This window comes from Pecten maximus, chromosome 12 (assembly GCF_902652985.1).
Source record: "Pecten maximus chromosome 12, xPecMax1.1, whole genome shotgun sequence".
Taxonomy (NCBI): domain Eukaryota; kingdom Metazoa; phylum Mollusca; class Bivalvia; order Pectinida; family Pectinidae; genus Pecten; species Pecten maximus.
In genome coordinates this window covers 3,446,039-3,457,367 of record NC_047026.1, presented here as the reverse complement: position 1 = coordinate 3,457,367, position 11,329 = coordinate 3,446,039, and the positions used below count along the sequence as shown (strand labels likewise).

At 37.5% G+C, this 11,329-nt stretch overlaps 1 protein-coding gene across 1 annotated transcript; it reads left to right on the top strand.

The window, feature by feature from the left end:
* Positions 1-1,748: 1,748 nt before the first annotated feature.
* On the top strand, positions 1,749-2,363 carry LOC117339717 (putative nuclease HARBI1). Its single transcript, XM_033901435.1, has one exon. The coding sequence runs from the start codon at positions 1,749-1,751 to the stop codon at positions 2,361-2,363; it is 615 nt and encodes a 204-aa protein (XP_033757326.1).
* Positions 2,364-11,329: the final 8,966 nt, after the last annotated feature.

The window sequence follows — 11,329 nt, the reverse complement described above, 5'->3', positions numbered from 1 at the left end:
ATTTGAATCGTTAAACGGTTGATGCAAAGCTTTTATTCTTTCTTATTCTAGTCGACGTGCAAAGCGTCATCGTGACGTGGATCAACAGGACACCAAAAGGGACGGAGATCCAAAAATCCACAAAAATAATTAACTGCTTCACAAAATACACACCGCTCACTGGGTCCACAAACCACTACCTGCTTATAACTCAATCACTGACCACTTACCTACAGATGTCCTCAGAAAACTGACCAAACCTCGCTCACTGACCATTTACCTACAGATGTCCTCAGTAAACTGACCGTACCTCGCTCACTGACCATTTACCTACAGATGTTTTCAGAAAACTGACCATACCTCTTTACTGACCATTTCCCTACATATGTTCTTATAAGACTGACCATACCATGTTGACTGACCATTTACCTACATATGTCCTAAAAAAACTGACCATACCATGCTGACTGACCACTTCACTACATATGTCCTCAGAAAACTGACCATACCTCGCTTACTGACCATTTACCTACATATGTCTTCCGAAAACTGACCAAACCTCGCTTACTGACCACTTACCTACGGATGTCTTCCGAAAACTGACCAAACCTCGCTTACTGACCACTTACCTACGGATGTCTTCAGAAAACTGACCATACCTCGCTCAATGACCACTTACCTACAGCTGTCTTCAGAAAAACTGACCATACCTCACTCACTGACCACTTCCCTACAGATGTCTTCAGAAAACTGACCATACCTCGCTTACTGACAATTTACCTACATGTTAGAAAACTGACCATACCTCACTTACTGACCACTTACCCAAATATATCCTCAGAAAACTGACCATACATCGCTCACTGACCACTTACCCTAGGATGTCTTCAGAAAACTGACAATACCTTGCTGACTGGCCATTTACCTACAGATGTCCTCAGAAAAATGACCAAACCTCGCTTACTGACCACTTACCTACAGATGTCCTTATAAGACTGACCATACCATGGTGACTGACCATTTACCTTCAGATGTCCTCAGAAAATTGACCATACATCGCTCACTGACCATTTACCTACATATCTCTTTAGAAAATCGACCATACCTCTCGCTGACCACTTTCCTACAGAGGTCTTTATTAAACTGACCATACCCTGCTGACTGACCACTTACCAACATATGTTAGAAAACTGACCATACCTCTCTCAATGACCACTCTAATGTCCTCAACCAACCAGGGGCCAGTAGCAAGAAGCTCTCTTAAGACATAAGACCAACTTATCACTCTCTTAAATACTAAGGGCGTAACTGAAAGCTATCGTAGACAATTATAACGGTACATTTTAAGATTAACTGTACACGTCTACTTATCTCTCTCTTTGCGTTCCCTTCCATAGTTGGGATAACTAGAAGCGCTCGTAAACTCTAAGGTCTCCGTAATGTAATCTTACACCTTTCTTAGAGGATTAAGGGCGTAACTACATTCTGAACTTAAGCTAAAAATGTCCACTTAGACTAAGGCTGCACATGACCGTCTCTAAACCTCTCTTAGTACATATTCCTGCCAGCAAGAAGGAATCATGGCACTGATTTTGATGCTCAGAGAGGAAAACCGTGGTATACCGCGGAGGTTGTTCAGATATCGCCAAAATCCATTGGATTTTTTAAGTGATCAGGCAATCATAAAGAATTATCGGCTAGATAGACAGTCTGTATTTGAACTTTGCGAATTACTGCAAAATGATAGCTCAAGGTACACAAAAAGGAACATGGCTCTCCCAGTCTCTTTACAAACGATGATTGCTTTGCGGTATTACGCCAGTGGGAGCTACATGTCCGTAATTGGGGATGCGCACGGTGTCAGCAAGATGGCTGTATCTCGTGCTATACGAGATGTATCGATGATCCTTTCACGACATGCAAGATCATACATCAAATTCCCTTTGACCGATCGGGAACAAGTAAAAGTTAAGCAGAATTTCTTCAACATTCGTGTATTTCCCAATGTTCTTGGGGCTGTAGACGGCAGTTTGATTCCAATCCACACCCCATCAGGTGAGGAACACCTGTATGTGTGTAGAAAGGGATTTCATTCCCTAAACATTCAAGGGATTTGTGTTGCTGACTATAGATTCCTTAATGTTGTCGCTAAATGGCCCGGATCTACCCATGATTATTTTATCTGGAATAACTGTGGACTATGTAATGCTTTTGAGACAGGTCAAATATGTAATGGCTATCTTCTTGGAGATAGTGGCTATGGTCTCAGACCATGGCTTATGACCCCAAAACTAACCCCAGTCTCACCTGCTGAAGGAGGTACAACAAAGCACATCGAACCACTCACTGTGTCATTGAGAGAACATTTGGGATATGGAAAATGAGGTTTAGATGCATATTCAAAGGTCTTACATTGTCCCCTGAACGATCAATCAGAGTTATCATGTCGACAGCAATATTGCACAATATATGCATGCAAAAACGACTGCCCTGTGAAGATCTCGATGATGATGATGGAGATGATGAAGCCAGTCAAGATGAAGATACCCAGGTACAGGGCCAACCGGATTCAGCGTCAGGAATTGCAGCTAGGGAAAACGTCATTGCAACTGTGTTTGAACATTCAGAGTAATCTTTGTGTGAACATTAATGATGTTCTGGAATATCACGAAAAGAACTAAGGAAAAGTTAAACCAATTATAATTCTTTGCATAACATGTTTTAATAAACATTTGCATAACGTTTTAATAACAATCAAACCGTTTGGTTTCAATCATTCATAAAAAAATAACATTGTAAAAATGAAAAAGAAGTGATTGTCCTTGGAACAATATACATTACATAAAAGGTACATTGTCTATTAATTGATTTCTGAGCAAACAATGTTAACAGAACATAAAAGTATCTGCCATTTCAGTTGCTATCCCTTCTATGACTACAGCTGTCACTCCAAGCACGGCCAAGACTTTCTCTTCTAGTGGTGTCAGTGCCGGTTCCGTCATTTGTCCACTGCCTGTTCTGTTTCTCTCTTTTTCATATTTACTGGCCTTTCCCTTTACACTACTTGACCAATCTTGCCACTTCTTCTTTACGTCATCCATGGACCTGCATGCCTGGGATGAGGCGTTGATCTTTGTTGCTATCAATGTCCAGATTCTCTTCTTTTTTCGTTTGTAATACTGTCTGTAAACTTCCCCATTAATACATCCCTGTTTTTACTTACTTCTTCTACTAAAATTTCAAGCTCTGAGAGCGAGAAGTTCGGTTTTCGCGTCCGCTTACTGCTGTTTGATTTCTCCATTTTTGTCGTCTGCTTTTGTTTTTGTTACAAAACGAAAGTAAGACAGTGTCAAAAGGATGCTTTGTTATGTTTTTATAATCGATTAAAACGTTTGCTTGACTCGACAGGTAACTCAGTCAAAAAAACGAAGGCGGAGATTCCGGATTCCACGTATTCTTAGTTAAGTGTGACCTTACCAAAGAGAGCCCTAAGTGAGACATGCGAAAGGTTTAAGAATGCGATAAAGAGGCTTTTAGTTACCCACTTATCGAATACTTTGTTTGATCTTACCGCTCCCTTAATTCCAAACTTAAATACATTTTTCTAGTTACTGGCCCCAGGACCTTTTCTTAGAATTACATTAACACAAATTGTGCGAAGATTTGCATTTTCTATTCGATGTTGTCCCCAAAAGTTGGATCAATAATTGGATATAATGTACATCTCTTAAGACTTGTTATTCACGACCAAAAGCTCTGAAGTATAATTCGTTCTTGGCTGAAGTTAGACAATTCTTGTAATGCCATGCGTTATTTGATAAGAAAAGTGCAAATGGCTATGCTAAGAAGATTTTGAATACTTGTTCCGAATATGGTTATTTGGTTGCCCGCTGTAAGTTATTTTGTGACCTTTAGATGATGTGAACGTCTTCTTTGTAATACCTTTAGTGAACACTTCAAGATTAATTCACTTCCGAATGGGCGACAGACGTATAAAATAAGTTCGTAATCTAATGCCCGGCTTCGATATGGGGTAAATGGTAAACTCTTTTAATTTAAAACCATGCCGGATATACAGAGTCTTCCTATTGTCAGCTCACTTTCGCGTGAAACTATATATGCTTCCATAATTTGATAAAATAAATGGATTTTCTTGAAAAGTCTTATCTCAGAAATTCTCTATAGAAATTTCCATTCCGGTGACAGGTTTGGGAGTGACAAAGTCTAAAGGGTTTGACAAAATGAAATCGAATTCGTGCCAATGAATAATTTTAGCACTGAAGTAAAAATGCAATTTCCATTTCGCCTAGAAGATACACATAAATTCTACAGATTTAAATTCTTAACTCCAATGTTTGAGAAAATAAGTTAAACTGTTGCAATGTTCGTGCACGCGATTTCGACAGTGCAGAAAAATCGACGTTCTTGAATGAAGGTTTCGATAAAAAGCATAAAACATATTGCATGTAGGATTGTTCTCGATGTCTGAAGGAAGGGAATTTGGTCGAACTATCCGATTCTGTTTTAGTTCAGGGATGGCGTTGAATAAATGAAAAACAAATGATCTTTCTTTAAATATAGCTGTAAATGTCCTAGAATTAAAATAATCGCAATTAACATACAACTGTACTTACACTGCCCCCCCCCCCCCTTTTCACCCCCTCCCCTCCCGATACCTCCATCCGGTTACCTACATTTCATATTTCATATCTATCTATTTTCAGTAAACGTTATTGTAATAATCATATATATGTCTTTACTGTAGAAATCGATAAGCTACTAAATTGAGACGGAGTTATCTTACCTTGTTGCCATTTTCTTTGTATTTTTGTTTATTTGTTATGTAAATCAATTTCGAATGAATACATAGATTTATTGTGGCTATTTATAGCTTGCTTTATCAGATAAAGATAACTCAGAAACAAAATTATTTGGTTTAACAAGTGAAATTGACTTTGAAAAATCAAGTGAGTAACGGTATTTAAAATTTTAAATAATATTAAAAATTAAAAAAGATTTTAAAATAATGTCTATTATTAATTGATAAATGTGAGATAAATAAATAAATAGACTGAGAGATAAGATATACTGTAAATCATTTATATTTCGCGTGGGATTTATTTTCGCGGTAATACGCGAGAAGAGTCACTCGTGATTTCAAATCCTTCGCGATTATTTGTACGAAAATAACACCTTGGAATGGTGTCCACGCTATTGGTAATCGATATAGGAATCTTGCAGAGTCGATGACCCTAACAGCTCGTCATCATCGAATTCAGTCATTTTTAGATCAGTGTTCGCAAATTCATTTTTTCGCAAATATGTCTAAAGAGGTGAGTTCGCGAAATAAAGTATTCGCGAAATCAAAGTGATTTACAGTATATAATTTGATAAATGACCGCGAGTCATGCATGAGATATATGACCCAGAAATGACGTCAACGTGAAGTCACGGGGCGTCAACGTGACATAGCGAGAAAACGCAAACCTACAAACAGCTTGTTCATTATAACAGGGTGGTTATATATTTCAGTGTTGGTACTAATTGGATAGAAGTTAATTATCTTAAAAAAAAAAAACCCACTTAAACAATAGCCCTACAAGTTTTAAGTATTTGCATACCACCATAGTATGAAACAGTCGTCAATGGGATTTGAGGTTTAATATGAAAGTATCTCGTTTGCAGTAGCAGTCGATCTGAATCAAAATCCAGTTCACTTTTTCCGTTTTATTGCCATTCTTGTCAAGTAGAGTTGATCGATTCATTTGCTCCCATCGAAATTTGAAAGAAAAACAAGAGAATGAAAAACGGATAACAAGATTTGAGAATTAAGAAAATCAGAAATGTTCGTTGGAGCTTGTGTTTCTGCGTCGTTTCCGTAATTACTACAGCCGGAATACAATCAAATTTAAAGGCGGGAAACAAAATCATGGCCAAATTAATCACCATGATTCGTTTCGAGAATGGACATGCCATTCCGTCTTAATCTTTTCAGAGGTTCATTACTATGCTATGTACCTCGTCCGGAAGGACTTCGTTCACGGTCCTGGATTCTGGAGGACAGAGTTTGCGTGAAATGTTGTTTTACGGACTTATCGAATTGTAAAATCAATAAGAGGCTCCAAATGAAAGCGAGACCACTGTAAGGCAATGTGGGGCTCCAAAGGGAAATAATGACACATGTAGCCAAAACGTAGGCTCCAAAAATAAAGGCGATGAAAAAATTAGCCGATACTTGTCTCCAAATACATTGTCAGCCGATATGTGTCTTCAAATGTAAGCGAAGACAACGTGAGCCGAATACGTGGTTCCAAATATAAGCGATGACACTATTAGTGGATACTTGTCTCCAAATAGAAGAGAAGATTCCATGATCCGATATATGTCTCCAAATGAAAGCGAGGCTACTGTGACCCCTCATAAGGAGACGACACTTAGTTGGTACCACAAAGAAAGAACCAACCAATGGAATGATAGATTTTGGTTGGTTGCGGGTCTCGCAACACGTTTCGATTAATGTATGTTGATAAGGGCTATGGGCAAGATTTATGGTCACCATGCCTGCTGGATCCGTCATGAAGCAGAAGACGCTTACCCGTTTGAAACACCTGGTCTTATCCTCATCGCTCTTTATTCAATTAGGGTCTCCATATAAATATGATATTTGTTATGGCTTGCCCTCATTTTTGTTACCATTAGGGATATTAGATTGGTAATTGGTCGTTGTACCAGCCATACTGGGAATTTGGGTGGGGGTGGTGCTGGGGGTGGGGGAGGTGTGGAGGCTAACACATGGATATAAATACTTTGTCTACTTTGATTGGCTTGCTCACATACTTTACACGATGCAATTGGCTGTCTGCTGTCTTTTATACCACCATTCGTAGAGGTTCTAGTGAGGAAATTAATTGCAAACAAAATGTAATTGAAAAGTCAGAGAATATTGTTCATGCATGATTGTTGGACATTGTTTTGCTATTTCACGCACGGTGGCGCTGTTGTTTGGTTATGGTCGGAAATCGATCAAATCAGAGAGACTTTATCGTCACAACCTGCTGTTGAGAGAATCTCCACAACGACCTCCTGGCCAACATATTAACAGTTCTCCCGCTCATGAACATCACAAATTATAACTCTCTTTAATAAACTCTCAGCGTAACTACGCGAGCTTCTAAATATCAATCTATCTCAAACTTTATACATTAACCACTCACTAATAAATAAATACTAATGATGGTAGCTCTCTCAGCTTTTTGGAAATTTAATTCAATTTTGTGAACACAAAATGTGAATACATACATATCTTTGGGTATCGCAGCAAATTCACGCGAGTACAGCTGTGTTCTCTCCTACTGCGGTTAATCATTTCGCAATTGTTCATAAATTCTTCCTTTAATCTCTCATCAAGATGTGTCAATCGATTTTTTTTCTCAACTTTTCTGGTCTGTAATTCTTTCTTTGTCTGTATTTTCTTTGTCCAAATATTTCCCCTTTTTTTCCCAATCTTAGCCAGAAAACTGGGCGCGTCTCTTATCTGCAACTCTTGCGAGACGAATTTCTGTTTTAATCTTGATCATCTGAAAGCTTGTTGTTCTTTTTACCGCCATGATGAACTTGTCAATCCGACTTGTAATGTGCGAAGTGCGAGGATCAAGGTTAAACGTCTCCAGCACACAACTCGACACTTTAAGACGCCCTTCTAACAGCAATGAAATCATACAAATTTAAGGAAAAATGGAAAAATATGTTTTATGTAAAAAATAAATAAAAAACAAACAAATAAAACAAAACCAAACGGAAAAAGGAAGAAAAAACACGACCCCTCTCCCCCCAAAAAAGCGGGGTAAACCCCCCCCCCCCCCCCCCCCCCCCCCCCCAAAAAAAAACCCCAACAAAACAAAAACAAAACAATCAAACAAAAACAGAAAAGAAAAAACGAAAAAGTAAAATTTGCCTGCAATATTTCAAACGGATTTACATTGTAGTTATAAATGCAAAGCAATATATCCAGCGAACAACAGACGGGACCCTCATGATAAGCGAGCTACCATGTTTTATAGACAAAGTGCACGTGCGACCGCGTGCTATTTAAAATATAAAACACGAAACACCACAAAATATACATGGTATGTGTGGTTCTCGGCCCTAATGATCCAAACTATTTTATAAATTTAATGGTAGGTCTTTTTTGTGTCAGAAATATCAATGAAGTCATAGATCATATTACAACAATCTGCCTTGAGTTTATTCGCTAAAAGCAATGAAAAAAAAAAGAAAAAAAAAAGAAAAAGTACGGTAGGCGATTTTTGCTGATAGAAGGTGTATATCACGTATTGCATTTCAGAGGGAAGAAAGATATTTTATTTATTATATAAAAATTATCTACCCATGCATAACATATATTATAGCTTTAGCCCAATTGGGGTTAAATAAAGGAAATATTTACCGCAGTATCGGGTTGAGTCTATACTCAAAACTGACGCGAGAAAGCAGACACATTTTGTATCGAAAAAATTAATAAAGAAAGTCGACAAATAAAAACTATGGAAGCTGTATCACTTCGAGTTTTATCTCGTTATAACGAGATAGCTATTTTGTTATGCCCCCCCCCCCCTCCCGCGAATAACCAGTGTACCATCCTCGATACCAGTGTTATCACAACAGACACTCGGGTGGCATGGCTCCGGGAATCGAGGTTCATCCATTTTATATTATGCGTGATATTTCGCGTTGTTATGAAAATATTTAACATCCCGAGATGAAGATTGCTTCTTCAACTTAATGGAACTCTGACTTGATGTTTACTTTGTCTCCCTTGAAGTCAAGCTGTCACGCACTGCACGTGCTTTAATTAAATCCGACAGCTGATTGGTTGAAATTAATATTCAAACTTGATTGCTCCAGATTATATCACATTGGAGATGTTTTCTGTACAAACACGCTTTAGATGAGCGAGACAGATGGTCACATCCTCTCCGGAAAATCACCAATCACGAGAAAGTTTATTTACTTTGGATTTTGTTACTAAGTCATGGTTATTTTGGAAGGCTAAAGAAAACTACACAGAAGGGTGACAAGAGTATCTAGATAAAATGGCTGCCACCTGGGAATCCTGGGAAATTCTGACAGGTTCCTGACAGAAATGGCGTCCATGTTGTTTTAATTGGTGATAAATTTATCAGATCCTGTTTTGTTTACAAACCCCTCCTTTCCTTGCGTTCATTAACACTTAGTATCTGCGATATCGCCTAGATTTCTCGTGGAAATTGTTTATTGTCTGATAAGTAGCCTTGTATTATACATTTAAACTAAACACGTACGTATGATTGCGCTTTATAAACTTTTCCATATCCCTTTAACATTATCATTTCAAGGTTTATATTGGAATATATTGTATTTTATTGGAATGTATTACAATGTATGGTATTACAATATTTTAATATGTATGGTTTTGTAATATATTACAACATATCGTATTGGAATGTATTACAATAAATATTGTATTGGAATGTATTACAATGTATGTATTGGAATGTATTGCAATGTATGTTTTACAATATTTAAATATGTATGGTTTTGTAATATATTACAATATGTTGTATTAGAATGTATACCAATATATTGTACTGGAATGTATTTCAATACATTGTATTGTAATGTGTGATAATGTATGATATTGGAATGTATTACGATGTATGTATTGGAATGTATTGCAATGTATGTTTTACAATATTGTTGGATTGTATTACAATGTATGTATTGGAATGTATTAAAATGCATTGTATTGGAATGCATTACAATAAATTGTATTGGAATGTATTGCAATATATTGTATAGGAATGTATATCTTAACTAGCAGGTAATGAACTGAAAGTTAATTTACACTTGGAAACGAGGAATTAGCACGTTTTTTAATCATTTGGGAGCTCTTAATCAACAGCGTTACGAAATCACGTGTTTCAAGAAAACTCGCCAGATAGATGACGTGTCTTATAATGAGAGGTTCTCAAAATGGGAATCAAGTTTTCTTCAATCTGTCACGAGGTTCACGGTAGCGTAACACCATACTGCCACGCGAGATTCATGGTAATTGGCGCGAGGTTTGTAAATTGACACGAGGTTCACGGTGCGAGAATCGCGTTGAGTATATAGTAAGGCGCATTTAAGTTTTAAGATATTGAGTGAAGAGTTTTACGAAACTAAAAATGTGGGGAAAAAATCTCCTGCAAATTTAATCAAATAATGCATCATATTCAGACAGAGGTCGGATGTTAATTGTTTTTAGATTAATTTCATTTACAGTATCACCACCTGGACCACCGTGTCTGGCCTAACGGGAATACAGGATTGGGCTGTTAGCGTTCCAATAAAAGACTCAGATGATCGTGGAGGGCTTGGTCGCTGTCCAGACTAAACACACTGCTGACCTTGTAGAACTTCGCTGCGTAACGGAATAAAAAAATGTAAAATTGTTTATTTTGTTCCAAATGTTTCCTAAGACTTCCGTCGAGATAGTCACGTAACACTGTAACATCTTAGCGCTGTCTGTCACAAATCGGGCCCAGATTGCGTTCCTTACTAAATCTGGGGTCAGTGGAATAAAGTGGTAATTACAACATATAGATTTTTTTTTTTTTTTTTACTTTTTTTTTTAGCTTCTAATACTTGAGTTTAAAAATGAAAACAACTAACTAACTATAGCTATGATTGTGATTCGTTAACATTGCCACAAATTCTCTAGAACCGCCATTGACGCGATTATATGATACAAAGAATCTCTATTTCATTAACTTCGAACATCTGCAATAGTTAGCATGCCCGTTCAGGAATTTGTACAAGGAGCTTGTTTTTTGGACAAATATATGAATATGAATGGTAAAACATTATAAACAATGTAAACAACAGCATTTATCACAATAAACCTGTTAAACTCAAATGACAAAAACAGATCTTAGCGAAAATAAAATGACATTTTTCCAAAACTAGATACATTTTTGCCTGACTGGTTGGTTTCCGTGGAGTGTGTATATAAATGGAACGTAGGAGGGAGTACTTGATCGGACAAATTGCCCCATACGTGTCTACTTCAGCGTGTAATACCAACATTAAGAAGCATTAGCAATATTCAAGTTAATGGAACCGTTTTCTTTTGATAGTTCATAAGTCTAAAGTTTGCGTTGTTCAGGTGTACTTACCTGTATTTTTACCTGTATTTTGCCATTCTGAACATCCCAACAAGCATTCGCCATTCGGCTATAAGTACCCGGATGATATCAAGTACCCACACACCCCTTTCGGCGCGCCCTACTCAAGTGCTCTCCAAGCACATTATCCGTGGAAGCAGACTCGC